We start from the raw sequence: 15,974 nt of genomic DNA on the forward strand, positions 1-15,974 counted from the left end.
AAATGCTGACTCGGCAGAGCCGAGGGCAGGACCACAGCAAGGGGAGCGGCTTCGTACTTGCCCTGGACATAAATATTTTCACATGCTCTGATGTGGGGGCCCTCACGGGTATACAAACAATCCCACAGTCTTGGAATAAAAAACTACATGGCTTCAGGGATCTCCTACCCTTCTCAGTTTTCCCCCAAATATCTGTCTGGCAAATGCACACAAAGGATTTTTACTTTGCAAGCCACCAGTAACTGTATATTTTCTCTGCCCCTTTTCACTTCAGGGTCACGCTGTTCAGTCTGGAATGTAAAATATATCTCAAGATGTAACGGAGAGAAAAAGGGAGATCCTTAATGAAAACATCAGCTGCTACAATTGCAGGGCCAATAACTAAAGTAACTAGTTGTGCTTTTCACAATACATTTTCTTTCCTGGCTGCTTTGGTATTTTTTTCTATTATGCTTCAATTGGTATGGGTTGTGATAAAACAATCTGCTTGTTTCACACATGAGGTGGAACTCAGATGTGGAAAGGGCTCCAATAGATTACTGGGTCTTCACTTGATAGCTCAGGCGGGCCAGCATTCAAACTAACCAAGGCAGATGGCTGTAGATTCCAATTCTAAAGATTTCTGGAGACAAAGCCAGCCCTCTCTCGCAATCATAGTCTCTTTTGGCTTTATTCTCCCTGCACAGCCAAACACTTCTCCCCTTTGTCCAACCAAACTTTTCCTTCCTGGACTGTTGTCCTTTTACACTTGTTAATGAAATAAAAAATTACATGTAAATCAGATAAATTATGAGTCCAGCGGATGTGCCTATTTTATATAAAAAAAAGGATGGGTCTGTGTAAAGAATCACAGATTCCTGATGATTCTGATCATTTTTCTTCCTCGGTAGTGACTTAGCAGACTCATTACAAACAGAATTATTCATGCTGCAGCCTAAAGACTCAATCATTCTAAAATAAATCTCATGATGCAGGCACTGTTAGAAACTGAAGTCATCCCATGCTAGATATATATGTATGCAAGTACATATATATGATACTTCTCTTTACATGCATTGTTACAACACACGTTAGAAAGTGATTTTTGTTTTGGGTCTCCAGTCCTGTGGTGTTTCTGGGAGCCTCTGTTAAGACAGGCTTAGCCCTGACTCCCAGGAGAAACAGCAGCACCGAGTAACTTGGGGACGCTGACTGTCATTACAAGGAGAAGGGAAGACCAGTCTTCCGCCTTGACAGCCTAGTTCACTTAGCAATGTGGTCAACAAGGCTCGTGCTCAATAAACATCTTGCTGAATTTCATGGAAAGCAGTTACCTTCTTCATCTTCCCAGTGTCCCTGCAATCTACTTCACTATTTTTTATTTTAGACTGAGCTATTGCTCTCTAAGGAGCCCCACAGGAGCTGGGATGGAGCCCCCCCGTGTGTGCTAACACCGACAGGTGCAGCCAGGTGCCCCCGAGCTCCACCCGTTCTGTGCGCTTCCCAGTGGACCACTCGACTTCTCAGAGGTGTTATGAGTTGGGAGCTCTTAGAAAGTGGCCTTTGGGACCAAACTTTTGCCATTTTAAGACTCTTAGGCAAGTCTGACCACTAGGAAAGTGAGTTTGGGGAAGGCAGGTAGATAATGAAGAGAAGAAGTCAGCAGGGCGTATGGGGATAGGGATCTGGGCCAGCTCTTAGTCACTAAAAATATTTGGGCAAGACTTTGTTTCGTGAAAGTAGGCTACACGGCCCTTTCTCACGAAAGAGACAGCAATACACCAATACTTCGGGGAGCCTCTGGGAAACGTGGAAACAGCGAAGGGGCCTGCGCGGGGCAGGAGTCGGGGACAAAGGGAAGATGGCAGTGGGGGTTCTGCTCTTGGCATCAGGTGATGGGCCAGGGGACAGGCGACCAGATAGAACATTGTAAAGAGAGTCCCCTGAGAAAGCCCACCTCCCCAGGTGGCCCCCCGATCTTAGCCATAGGGCCTCAGAAAGGAGAGTAGCCTTGAGCACAGCCTGGGCTACGGGGTCCGAGCCTGGGGCCGGCAGCGTGGCAGCAGAACCAGGCCTGGTTCTGGCTCTCAGGCTGGGGTCTTGTGGAGTGGAGCTAAGCTACGGAGGATCCCCGGGAGTGGGTACCAGGGTGGGTTGGCTTTTTAAAACAGGGGCTTAAGGTGGCAGACCTCCTCTGGTTCCGCCGTGGCTGCTGCCATCTGGCCCTGGAGAGCCAGGTGCCCATAGTCACTGGTCATTTGTGAAGCCAGTCCTCCCAACTCTTCCGGGTTAGTAACCGACTTAGTCATCTGGAAAAAGAAAACAAGCAAGACACACACACACAGAGAAAAGCATGAGAACCATGTGTTAATACCTCTGGAAGCCAAAGGGTTTCATTCACTTTATGCTCTTGGCTTGCATGTGGGGCTGGACACTGGAGAAGGCAGTTCAAGCGAAGCCCATGCTGCATCGCACACAACAGGCCAGGGCCCCTCTCAGGTCAGTGGGTCCTGGTCCAGCCAGTGGGCAACATGCTAGGCTCAGGCCGTGCAGTGTGGAGGCCAGGCCCTCGGGGTCCACTCTGGGAGGTGAGAGCGGCAGGCTGGCCGGCCCTGCCCTGTGGGTCAGTCACCCGAGGAGACCCCCAGGAAAACCACAGGGGGCACAATTCCCGTGCAGCGCACACCCCTGGCCACACACTTCTGCAGAGAGTCCATCTGGTCTCCAGAAATCCAGAAGTGGGTCCCACTTGGACACGAGAGGGCATGAGGACGGGGCTGTTATAGACTTCTCATACTGAGAGGTGATGGACAAGACAAATGCTTTGATGGAAGAAATTTACAGAGAATACAGCTTTGCAGTAAATTCATACCAAAGAATCACAAGGTTTCGGCCCCAAATTGAGTTAAGGGTATACTGCAGCCTCAATGGTCAAAATCTATCTTTTTATTATCAAGATATTCTGTGTTTTTCTCCTATTTTATAGAAAAACTTACCTCAGCTTATCCTACCTAGCTAACATGCTCGTTTCCTGTTTTTCCCTCTTGCTTTGACAAAAATGCCTTAGGTCTCATGACAGCAGTTTTAACCTGCCACCCAGACGGCTGTCCTTGTCCCTCTTGGGCAAGAGGCTTCCCACCTGCCCTCCCTCACCTCTTGCTCTGATGACACTTTCTCTCTGTGGCATCTGAGGACCTTGACTTTAAAGCGCTTTTAAAAAGCCCTTTCTAAATGACTCCACATCCCCTGAGGTGGGACGGAATGTGCAGCCATGTTTACCAGGAAATGCCACAGGATTTCAGGCCGAGGTGTGGGGTCCCTAGGAATGCACACTGAATCCCGAGAAAGTGAGGCTGTACGAAGAGCTGCTTCATTGGAGCCCTGGCACGTGGAGCACCAGGATTCCAGGGCACCCTGAGGCAGTGAAGGGTCACTCTCTCCAACTCAGGGCCCAGACCAGTCATCCCAGGAGTGGCAGGGCAGCCAAGGCCGAGAGCATGGCCTCCAAGGGTCAAGACAGGCCGGCTGAGAACCGAGCCCGGGAGATATTCCAGAAACTTCATGAGGCCACTCAAATGTTTGCCCCCTGCTGCACTATGTCTCCTGCTCAGAGGAATCGGCACGGCAGGGCCGCCCGGTCTGACCTGTGACCTGCCCCCCGAGCACCCCTGAGCAGAGCCAGCTCGGCCCTGCTCCAGCCTTTCGCAGTCACTGAGATGGGCACTGTTCCTCCCTCTCGCCCCAGCCCAAATCCTCTTTAACAACAAGCCTGGCACAGTCGCAGAATTTCGAAGAATGAGCAGCAGCAGCCAGGGAAGCCTTTGTGGTCCAAGCTCAACCTCTAGTGGACACACGACTACATGACAAAACCATCCAGACAGGCAGCGAGCCCGGCGGGGCAGGAGCCACACAACAGCTCGCTCTGGTCCTTCCAGCTGGGGAGACCGCTTGCTCTCTTGACTCGGCTGGTGAGGCGGCATCCGAGAGGCATCTTTCCAAACTTGATCCCATGCTGCCTCACCCTTCCGAAGGTGAGTGGGACTTTCTTACTAGTACTCTTAGTCATCCTTCCAGGACACCATTTGTCATCTTTTGTACAGCGTTGTGACATATCAAGATAGCATCCACTGTCTCTCAACACCACGTATATCAAAAGATCCATGTAATACAATGATGACTGCATTACATTTTGGCAAAATAAAGAAATTACCTTTAAAAGTCGAATGCCTTGGGTTGTCAGGAAATTGTTTTTTAAACACATTTTGCCTGAAAGACTGGCAATCTTACTGTGCAAGTATTATATAATTTGATTTGTCAACCTGTGTTTGATCCCCAAATGTCTTGTCTTGTACTATATTTTAATTTCTAAAAACATCTCAAGTCCTTTGTGAGTTGAATAGGATTTTTATTCTTTCTCTGTAACTCCTAACTTCCTTCTCATTTTCCCCTTCATTCTCATTTTCACTCCTTCCTTTGCTCCCCTGTCCTCATGCCCAAGTCTCAGTCACCTTTAATTCCCTCTTGCAGTGGACTGGGCCTTCCAGACCCCAGACAGCCACAGAGACCACAGATGAAGGACAGAAGCTGGGGCCCAGGAGGAACTAGAAACACGCACTAATCTCTCCAACACCGGCCGCAGAACAAAAGGGCATGGTGGTTCGGATAACAGGGCACCAAGAGTGGGGGCTGGGCGGACAGTTCTTTTCCTTCTTACCATTTCCTGAGCTGTTACTGCAATGGCTTTGGAATACTTGACCACAGTCGTCTGATAGTCGACAAAGGTTCCCTTTGGTTCTGGAGGAGTGCCGTCGTCCAGCTAGAGAAGAGGGAAAGAGCCCAAAGGTCATTAAGAGGCCAGTTGAAATGTGGACTGTATTTATTAGAATTAGGAACTTTTAAAAATGGTCCTCAGAGTTCCTTTGGCTTAGACTGAAGAGAATCCCTCAAGTTCTGCAATGAGGACAATGGTAGAGGTGCATGTAAGGCATTTGAGGTACACAGGCAAGGAGAGGCCCCAGAAGAATGTTGTTCTAACCAAATCTTACCAGGGGGAGGAGTCTGGTACATATATAAGGTGGGGAAGGTGTCCCAAGGGAATAGCACCGAAGCATAGAAAGGTGAGAGTGAGCTGGACAACTGTGGGGAAGCTCAGAATGGTGAGAATGAGCCAGGAAAGGAGGCAGAATCTACATCACAAAGGACTTCCTAGGAATAAAGTAGCCTACAGATGTCCATATCCTAGAACACTCACTTCTGTCTAAGATGGGAAAGAAGAAATCGGAAGTACCAGGTATAACCCGCGACTGGTCTGACTCCGCATGCAATAGGAATTGAGCGCAGGGCACGATCACTGCGGGATGCAAGAGTTAGAGAGTGGGGCGGGCTCTGTTCCTCCAGGGGTTAGGGACACAGGTTTAATTATTTTTTATTTTTTCCTTTTTTGTACTTTTCTGAAGCTGGAAACAGGGAGAGACAGTCAGACAGACTCCCGCATGCGCCCGACCGGGATCCACCCGGCACGCCCACCAGGGGCGACGCTCTGCCCACCAGGGGGCGATGCTCTGCCCCTCCGGGGCATCGCTCTGCCACGACCAGAGCCACTCTAGCGCCTGGGGCAGAGGCCAAGGAGTCATCCCCAGCGCCCGGGCCATCTTTGCTCCAATGGAGCCTCGGCTGCGGGAGGGGAAGAGAGAGACAGAGAGGAAGGAGGGGGTGGGGGTGGAGAAGCAAATGGGCACTTCTCCTATGTGCCCTGGCCGGGAATCGAACCCAGGTCCCCCGCACGCCAGGCCGACGCTATACCGCTGAGCAAACCGGCCAGGGCCGGGACACAGGTTTAGAAGACTTGTTCCAGTGCTTCTAGTTCAAGACCTGTTTCCAGTGCTTGTGAATGGGCTGGCTGCTTAAACTCTGAATCTCAGGTCCTTCCCCGAAAACTTATAAGCATCAGAAGGTTATAGTAAAGATCAACTGAGATTATATCTGGTCAAAAGCTATATGAAAGAAGAGGCCATAATGACCATGATAATGAAGAAAAATATGGTAATAGTTATAATGCCGATGATGATTATGATGAAAAAAAAAAAGCAACCCATCTTCAGCAACATTGTCATCATCACTGTCACCATTGGTTGCTGAATGATACTCAACTGGTGAGGAGACAAGGTGAACATAAATAAAGAAAGAGTACAGTGAACAGAGGGGGCTGTTGGGAGTGGTGGAAATGAAGCTGGATCTGTTTAATGAAGAACCTTGAAATCATGAGAAAAATAGTGGCATTGGGGGGTAGGCAATGACATATTTGAGATCTCTTTGGTAGCTCTGCCAAGTAGCTTGTGGTCAGGGGAGAGACGAGGGACCAAGAAGGAAATCAGAAGAATGGTAGATGGAGTCTTCAATAAGAGCTACCCAGCGTGAGCAGGCATAAACTACAGTGAGTCGAAGGAACCTATTGCTGTAGCCTATGTGTGATGGGTCTGCTCAGCCTGGGATGTAATTTCCACCAAACCATCAACACAAACTCCAGGCAGATAATATATATTTAGGTTTCTTTATCAGGGAGATAGATGCTGCCAAACATCTCCATCACACCATGGAAGCCTTGCGGGTCAGATGAGGATTGAGATGTGGGCGCATACACTCAGTATAAACTGGGTATCTTCTTAATGTCAGGCGACATGCTGAGCACCTTTGTGAGACGTGGTGTAGCTGCGAACACTTGAGAATGTTGGAGCTCAAGGGCAGCTTAGAGTACAGGAGCCACCGGCCACCAAGATGAACCTTCTACCAGTTTGAAGACTGAGAAAAGGATGAACAAAAGGATAAATTAAAAGAATTTTCAAATTTAGTTGAAAGAACTTTCTTCTGGGATTATAGTCTTCCTACTGTCTTTTGAGGTTAATGTCATCTTTCTTTTATGAGATAACAGTGATGTAGAGAGCAGTGTTTTTGTTTTGTTTCTTTAGTTTCTTGTCTTGGACAAGCCCAACCCCCACCCCAACCCTCACACCAAAGAAGGAAAGAAAAGTTACTGAGTCACAAAATCCCCAAAATTGAGAACTAATGTCATTGAATGGGGAAAACAAGGTTCACAGAACTTGACTGATTTGTCCAAGGTTACCCATAAAGCTGATTACAGTGATGCCTCCTCGGTTTTTGTCGATAATCCATCTGAAAACAATCGGTGAAATCCAAAACCGACGAAAACCAAGGCAATTATTTCCATGTGAATCAATGTAAATCCAATTACTGTATTAGCACTCGCAATCAATAAAAAAAGCACAAAAACACTGGAAAGCAATGGAATTGTTTGGCTAGACGTGTGGGGTGATGCTCACACAAGAAACAACGCCACATTGAGCAGAACACGTGGGTCGCCCCTTTGTTTTTACAAAATTAGCTGCGAGGTCATGTGGGCATGCCGACAAAATCTAAGGCAACCGATGAAAACCGAGACAAATTTTTCGTGGAAAAAAATTGATGAAAACCGAAACCGACCATAACCAAAGTCAATGAAAACCGAAGTATTACTGTACTTCCTATTAACCCATTAGTTCCCAAACCTTCTGGGGCTCAGATACAGAGAATCTCAAGAAGAACCTCCATAGCAGAAGCCTCAAAAGTGTCAGGAACTGCATCCAAGTTAGAAACTTGAGGTACATTCACATTTCTCTGCCAGTACATCAGGACATTGAAAATAAGCCATGTGTCTACCAAGGATATTAAGTAACAGTGCTCAAGGTTTCACAGTGCAAGTTAGAAATCCAAATAATAATCTTTTTCTTCTCAAGAGAAGATGTTTTTCACAATTACTGTAATGATAGGGAGGAGGAGTGTTGTAACTGGCTGAACGAGGGAAGTCAGGTTCCTGAAGTCCTTTTCTGATGGCCTTTGCGCCTGGCTTGTTGTGACGGGCGTTTCAGTAAGGAAAGCAGCTCTTGCACCATCTGTCTTTGAGAATTTTAGATTTCATTATTTTCACCACATAACTGAAAACCAGAAAAGAACAGATTTCTAATACCTTGCAGCTTGAAGGAGGGGCTCAAAGGACCGGAGGCACCACTTAATACAACGTCCCCAGCGTGGGCAGGGGCTGTGGGCTGAGGAAAGGGAGAATGGAGAAGAGGTGTTGCACAGTACACCTTGGGTGTTGGGTCTGGATAGATGAGACTTTAGGGGAATCCATGAAACACTCATTGTATACTTTACAAAACCGAGGGGATAAAACACCTCTGTTCTGGCCTCTGTGGCCCATGTTATTAGCAGTTCCTAATTACTGCTGTCAGGTAAGCCAGACTTATTTCCCAGCCTTCCCATAGAAACTACACTGCGGACATCAGATCGTGCAAGAGCTGCTTTCCTTACTGAAACGCCCGTCACAACACGCCAGGCGCAAAGGCCATCAGGAAAGGACTTCAGGAACCTGACTTCCTTCTTGCAGCCAGTTACGACACTCTTCCCTATCATTACAGTAATTGTGAAAAACATCTTCTCCTGAGAAGAAAAAGATTATCATCTCGATTTCTAACTTGCACTGTGAAACCTTGAGCACTGTTACTTAATATCCTTGGTAGACACATGGCTTATTTTCAAAGCCCTGATATTCTGATGTATTGAAAACCAAATAAACCCACTGAGACTCATCCACGGGCCTTGTAAAGAGGGGAATTTCACTCAGTTTCTGCCAAACTGTCCGTACTTGAAGCACAAGGAGCCCACAGCAGGAATTACTGGAGTGCTTTCACAAGGCGAAGGGAGCCCCAGCATCCCTGCCCGGCATGCGACTGCATCGGTCTGAGACTGACTGCATATAACGTTTAAGGGGAATTATCCTAATTATAGTTTCAGGCTATCATCTCTTTATGGAGATAGGAATCAACCAATCTTCTCTAAATTAGCAATTAAAGACCACTAATTATCCCGACAAACCATAAGAATATATTCACAATCTGACAAAGGACATTTCAAAATACAGACGATGTCTAAAATTCTTGACTATGCTATTATAGGGTAGCAATTAGATGCTTATGAACAACTGTTAATTCTAATGAATATCAAATTGATATGACTAATGAGGATTTCTTTGAGGAAAGAGCAGCAGATACAGAGTTGAAACTGTCTCCAGGCATATTTCCCTACTGACCCAACTCAAATGCTGGGTCACTGGAAGAGAAATGATACTTGTGGTATCCTCTATCAACCATTCGCTTCTTCTGAAAATAACCTTTAAGAAGCAGAATGCGAAATTAGAGCCCCATTAAGGGGCACAGCAATGGATTTTAGATTTTTCCTTTCCTTTATTATGTTTGTAATATGGGTTTTCGAAAGAACTAAAAATCATTCCCTACCAGAGTCCACTGAGGGCTTTTATGCATACTACTTCAGTGGTTTCTGTATTTGGCTGGATTTAAAAATATAGACAGTTTTAGTTTTATTTATTTATTTTATTATTTAAGATCTTTAGTAACAGGTGCTTGTAGTTTGTTGACCACACACACACACACACACAAATTAGGTTGTAAATGTGGTGGGTTTTTTTTGTATTTTTCCGAAGCTGGAAACAGGGAAGCAGTCAGACAGACTCTCGCATGCGCCCGACCGGGATCCACCCAGCATGCCCACCAGGGGGCGATGCTCTGCCCATCTGGGGCATCGCTCTGTAGCAACCAGAGTCATTCTAGCGCCTGAGGCAGAGGCCACAGAGCCATTCTCAGCGCCCGGGCAAACTTTGCTCCAGTGGAGCGTTGGCTGCGGGAGGGGAAGAGAGAGTCAGAGAGAAAGGAGAGGGGGAGGGGTGGAGAAGCAGATGGGCGCTTCTCCTGTGTGCCCTGGCCGGGAATCGAACCTGGGACTCCTGCACGCCAGGCCGATGCTCTACCACTGAGCCAAACAGCCAGGGCTGTAAATGTTTTTTAAAGATTAAAAGTGAGGTTCTTAAATATCTCAACTTGACTAGATATAAGACATTTAAAACCCTTTAAAGGTGTACTGAGAAAAAAAAATAGAAATAGATATCGCTAGCTTCCATCCCATAGAGGTTCCAGTTGAGCAGGGCTGGCATAGGGCCCAAGAATGTGCATTCTAAAATTAGCCCTGTGATTCCAAAGTAGCCATTCCCAAGACCAGCACTTGGGAATCACTTCGTTATTTTTTGTTGGGAGTTTGTTTCCTACGAAAACTCTATGAGGTAGACAGGGGAGGTAGGTAATTATTTCTATTTTATAAGGGAAGTAACCAGTGATCCCTCCTGCATGTCCATTCTCCTCCGAGTAGAACAGGAAAAAAAGGGTACAACTGGTTTACCAAAGTAACCAGTGAACAGTGAAGAGTAAACCAGATGTTGACCATACAATAGGGCAGGGGGTCCCCAAACTTTTTACACAGGGGGCCAGTTCACTGTCCCTCAGACCGTTGGAGGGCTGGACTGTAAAAAAAACTATGAACAAATCCCCATGCACACTGCACATATCTTATTTTAAAGTAAAAAACAAAACGGGAACAAATACAATATTTAAAATAAAGAACAAGTAAATTTAAATCAACAAACTGACCAGTATTTCAATGGGAACTATGCTCCTCTCACTGACCACCAATGAAAGAGATGCCCCTTCCAGAAGTGCTGCGAGGGCTGGATAAATGGCCTCAGGGGGCCGCATGTGGCCCGCAGGCCGTAGTTTGGGGACCCCTGCAATAGGGCATCTGGACATTAGTCAGAACCCTCGAGAAAAGAGGCTCCTGAGAGAAAGCAGCAGGGGACCAAATCTGAGGTAAATGGAGCTGGTGGGGAGGCAGCGTCCGGGGGCTAGACCCACCTTGCTCATGGCTTCCGCGATGGCGTCGACCATGCCTCCCACCAACCCCACCTCGCTGGCAGCTTCGTTCAGCGTCACCATGATGTCGTCCACGGCCTCCTTCATGAGCTGGGCGGCCTCGGTGATGGCGTCGTGCGTGTGCTGCGCCTGAGAAGGGATGGGGGAGAGAAAGCTGGGGAATGTCTCCTGCAGCAGAGATGTGGGGCTCGGTCTCTTAACAACCATTTTGCTTCTTTTGAGAATAACCTTAAAAAGCAGAATACGAAATTAGAGCCCCGTTACGGGGCACAGCAGTGGATTTTAAATTTTTCCTTTCCTTTATTATGTTTGTAATATGGGTTTTTGAAAGAACGAAAAATCATTAAAAACAAACAGAAAACGATCTCTTTCTAACCCAGAGGAAAAAATAAAACTGCAATATCAAGCAGCGTCTTAGGACATGACTAATCTTATGTTTCTATGTTCAGGGTGGGAGACAATGCCACAGATTCCCAAGTTTATAAGTTGAAATATTGAATAAAAAAAGCTGCTATAAAGGAAAAATGTGTTCAGATCAAATGCACTTCTCTTCAAAGCTTCCCAACACACACTAATTCCCTTTCTACAAATAAGATCCCTTTATGGAAACGTAGGTACATACGGGAGACATAAATCTGTAGAAGACCTAACAGGCCTTGGAACTAATTCACAAATTACATCACCCCGAGGTTGGAGGAATGAATGAGGAAAGTCCTCCAAGGACAGATGCTCTGCTGGCAAAGCCCTGAGTGTTCACGAGTTCACCTAGATAGCACCTTGGAGATGCTGTAACTGCGGGTGTTTAACCTGTGTTAAGCACATAGAACAAAGGATGAAACAAGGATGGGTGCTGGGCTCTCTGAAAGACACCTCAAATGGCAGCAAGATGCAGGGGCAAGAGCCAAGGTCCCGGGTCAGGAAAGCCTGGGTTCTACTTCCGGTTCCACTGTTAACTAAGTGGCCCTTAGCTTGGCTTCCTAAGCAAAATGGGAATTATAACAATGCTATGCTGTGGAATTCTGATGAGATCATATCGTGCAGGCACCTGATCATTTTTTTTTTTTGTGACGAGAGATACAGACAGGGACAGACAGACAGGAAGGAAGAGAGATGAGAAGCATCAATTCTTCGTTGCAGCTCCTTAGTCTCCTCAGTTGTTCACTGATTACTTTTTCATATGTGCCTTGACTGGGAGTGGGGGCTTCAGCAGAGCAAGTGACCTTTTGCTTAAGCCAGGGACCTTGGCTCAAGCCACAACATTTCGCCTTAAGTTGACGATCGTGGGTCATGCCTATGACCCCTTACTCAAGCCAGCAACCTCGTGCTCAAGCCGGATGAGCCCCTGCTCAAGCCGAGGACTTCAGGATTTTGAACCTGGGTCCTCTGCATCCCAGACCGAAGCTCTATCCACTGCTCTACCGCCTGGTCAAGCGCACCTGATCATTTCTAATAAGAATGGTCCAGTGTGGCCCCCGTCCATAACTGGGAAATCTGATCTAGTGCCGGGTAGTTAGTGTGTCAGAACGGCACTGCACCCAGGCACTGCATGTAGTGGCCATGGTCGCCCTGGCCCACTCGCGGGTGGAGGGGACCCTTCCAAAAGGTCCAAGAAAGCATCTTTACTTTGGTAGATGAGAAGGTATCAAGGACACCAGTGAGATGGCAAACAAAAACTCTTTGAAGTGATTTAAATAAAAGAGAATTCCAAGAAGATGGCATGTGAGTCATAGGAATTAGTTTTGTCTGCAGTATTGAAAAGCCATGGGAGCCAAGAGGAGTTCTTCCAAATTGACACGCTCAGACTTGAAGCAGGCTGATCACGTAAGGCATCCTGGAGGCACTGTGTCAGGATGTAAATGTTAGTCACTGACCATTACTACTCAAGCTGCTTTCAAAGATAACAATGAAAACTAACCGTGAGGAACAAAGATGCTTTTTCTATCTTTCAGGCATCCATAGGGGCAGGGAGGCAGCCTATCTCCCCAGACTTCCTGCCCCTTCTCCCTGGGATGGGGCCTTGACTGACGCCTGGCTGGCCTTCCCACAGGCCCACTCTCTCTCCCTCTGTCTGCAGTGACTGGTTCTGTTCACCTTCCCCCTTCCATCCAAATCTGGGCACCAGACCTGGGAGTGACTGAGCCTCGGCCCACTCGAGCCCCAGCCGCCGTCTGGCTGTAATGACAGGACGGGCTCTGAATGAGAACTCTCTTGCTGAGCTCTGTGAATCCACAGGCCCACCAGAGATAATACTAAAATGGTGTTTTAAGTCACTAAATTTTAGGATGGCATGTTTACAGCAATAGCTAACTGGAGCAGTGCCTAAGAAGGGCTCCTAACCCAGCCTTGGAGTCCGAGAAGATTTCTCGCAGGAGGCGACCAGGTTGAAGGAGCACCCTGGAGGAAGAGCACAGTCCCTAGCAGAGCCGATGGGGTGAGCGAGGGGGCGCCTCCCAGGCAGAGGGCAGCCCCGCCGAGGCCCGAGGTCCGGGGTGAGGAGGAACGCGGAGTGAGGAGGAACGTCCGGAGTGAGGAGGGACGCCCGGAGTGAGGAGGGACGCCCGGAGTGAGGAGGGAACGCCCAGAGTGAGGAGGGAACGCCCGGAGTGAGGAGGGAACGCCCAGAGTGAGGAGGGAACGCCCAGAGTGAGGAGGAACGTCCAGGGTGAGGAGGGAACGCCCAGAGTGAGGAGGAACGTCCAGGGTGAGGAGGAACGCCCAGAGTGAGGAGGGAACGCCCAGAGTGAGGAGGAACGTCCAGGGTGAGGAGGAACGTCCAGGGTGAGGAGGAACGCCCGGGGTGAGGAGGGAACGTCCGGAGTGAGGAGGGACGCCCGGAGTGAGGAGGGAACGCCCAGAGTGAGGAGGAACGTCCAGGGTGAGGAGGAACGCCCGGGGTGAGGAGGAACGCCCGGAGTGAGGAGGGAACGCGGAGTGAGGAGGAACGTCCGGAGTGAGGAGGGACGCCCGGAGTGAGGAGGGAACGCGGAGTGAGGAGGAACGTCCGGAGTGAGGAGGGACGCCCGGAGTGAGGAGGGACGCGGAGTGAGGAGGGACGCGGAGTGAGGAGGGACGCCCGGAGTGAGGAGGAACGCCCGGAGTGAGGAGGAACGTCCAGAGTGAGGAGGGACGCCCGGAGTGAGGAGGGACGCCCGGAGTGAGGAGGGACGCCCGGAGTGAGGAGTAACGTCCGGAGTGAGGAGGGACGCCCGGAGTGAGGAGGGACGCCCGGAGTGAGGAGTAACGTCCAGAGTGAGGAGTAACGTCCGGAGTGAGGAGGGACGCCCAGAGTGAGGAGGGACGCCCGGAGTGAGGAGGAACGTCCAGAGTGAGGAGGGACGCCCGGAGTGAGGAGGGAACGCGGAGTGAGGAGGGACGCCCGGAGTGAGGAGGGACGCGGAGTGAGGAGGGACGCCCGGAGTGAGGAGGGACGCCCGGGGTGAGGAGGAACGCAGGAGGAACGCGGAGTGAGGAGGGACGCCCGGAGTGAGGAGGGACGCCCGGGGTGAGGAGGGACGCCCGGGGTGAGGAGGGACGCCCGGGGTGAGGAGGAACGCAGGAGGAACGCGGAGTGAGGAGGGACGCCCGGAGTGAGGAGGGACGCCCGGAGTGAGGAGGGACGCCCGGGGTGAGGAGGGACGCAGTAGGAACGCGGAGTGAGGAGGGACGCCCGGGGTGAGGAGGAACGCAGGAGGAACGCGGAATGAGGAGGGACGCCCGGAGTGAGGAGGGACGCCCGGGGTGAGGAGGGACGCAGTAGGAACGCGGAGTGAGGAGGGACGCCCGGGGTGAGGAGGAACGCAGGAGGAACGCGGAGTGAGGAGGGACGCCCGGGGTGAGGAGGAACGCAGGAGGAACGCGGAGTGAGGAGGGACGCCCGGGGTGAGGAGGAACGCAGGAGGAACGCGGAGTGAGGAGGGACGCCCGGAGTGAGGAGGGACGCCCGGGGTGAGGAGGGACGCGGAGTGAGGAGGAACGCCCGGGGTGAGGAGGGACGCGGAGTGAGGAGGAACGCCCGGAGTGAGGAGGAACGCCCGGAGTGAGGAGGAACGTCTGGAGTGAGGAGGAACGCCCGGGGTGAGGAGGGACGCGGAGTGAGGAGGAACGCCCGGGGTGAGGAGGAACGTCTGGAGTGAGGAGGAACGCCCGGAGTGAGGAGGGACGCCCGGGGTGAGGAGGAACGCAGGAGGAACGCGGAGTGAGGAGGGACGCCCGGAGTGAGGAGGGACGCCCGGGGTGAGGAGGGACGCCCGGAGTGAGGAGGAACGCAGGAGGAACGCGGAGTGAGGAGGGACGCCCGGAGTGAGGAGGAACGCCCGGGGTGAGGAGGAACGTCTGGAGTGAGGAGGAACGCCCGGAGTGAGGAGGGACGCCCGGGGTGAGGAGGAACGCAGGAGGAACGCGGAGTGAGGAGGGACGCCCGGAGTGAGGAGGGACGCCCGGAGTGAGGAGGGACGCCCGGAGTGAGGAGGAACGCAGGAGGAACGCGGAGTGAGGAGGGACGCCCGGAGTGAGGAGGGACGCCCGGAGTGAGGAGGGACGCCCGGGGTGAGGAGGGACGCCCGGAGTGAGGAGGAACGCAGGAGGAACGCGGAGTGAGGAGGGACGCCCGGAGTGAGGAGGGACGCCCGGGGTGAGGAGGGACGCGGAGTGAGGAGGAACGCCCGGGGTGAGGAGGAACGCCCGGAGTGAGGAGGGACGCCTGGGGTGAGGAGGAACGCAGGAGGAACGCGGAGTGAGGAGGGACGCCCGGAGTGAGGAGGGATGCCCGGGGTGAGGAGGAACGCAGGAGGAACGCGGAGTGAGGAGGGACGCCCGGAGTGAGGAGGAACGTCTGGAGTGAGGAGGAACGCCCGGAGTGAGGAGGGACGCCCGGGGTGAGGAGGGACGCAGTAGGAACGCGGAGTGAGGAGGGACGCCCGGGGTGAGGAGGAACGCAGGAGGAACGCGGAGTGAGGAGGGACGCCCGGAGTGAGGAGGAACGTCTGGAGTGAGGAGGGACGCCCGGGGTGAGGAGGAACGTCTGGAGTGAGGAGGGACGCCCGGGGTGAGGAGGAACGCAGGAGGAACGCGGAGTGAGGAGGGACGCCCGGAGTGAGGAGGGACGCCCGGAGTGAGGAGGGACGCGGAGTGAGGAGGAACGCCCGGGGTGAGGAGGAACGCCCGGAG

At 51.1% G+C, this 15,974-nt stretch overlaps 1 protein-coding gene across 6 annotated transcripts in view; it reads right to left on the minus strand.

Moving 5' to 3' along the window:
• The window catches only part of TLN2 (talin 2), a 484,588-nt gene that overhangs the window by 66,158 nt on the left and 402,456 nt on the right, over window positions 1–15,974 (minus strand). For 5 of the 6 annotated variants that reach the window (XM_066274649.1, XM_066274645.1, XM_066274646.1 and 2 more), the window contains 3 exons: window positions 10,791–10,937; window positions 4,694–4,795; window positions 2,169–2,288 (listed from right to left, as the gene is read on the minus strand). In XM_066274649.1, the coding sequence (XP_066130746.1) occupies window positions 2,169–2,288; window positions 4,694–4,795; window positions 10,791–10,937 (369 nt within the window). The remainder of the gene's footprint in view (window positions 1–2,168; window positions 2,289–4,693; window positions 4,796–10,790; window positions 10,938–15,974) is intronic. The other variant, XM_066274650.1, reaches the window with a different exon arrangement.

Source organism: Saccopteryx bilineata, chromosome 4 (assembly GCF_036850765.1).
Source record: "Saccopteryx bilineata isolate mSacBil1 chromosome 4, mSacBil1_pri_phased_curated, whole genome shotgun sequence".
NCBI lineage: Eukaryota > Metazoa > Chordata > Mammalia > Chiroptera > Emballonuridae > Saccopteryx > Saccopteryx bilineata.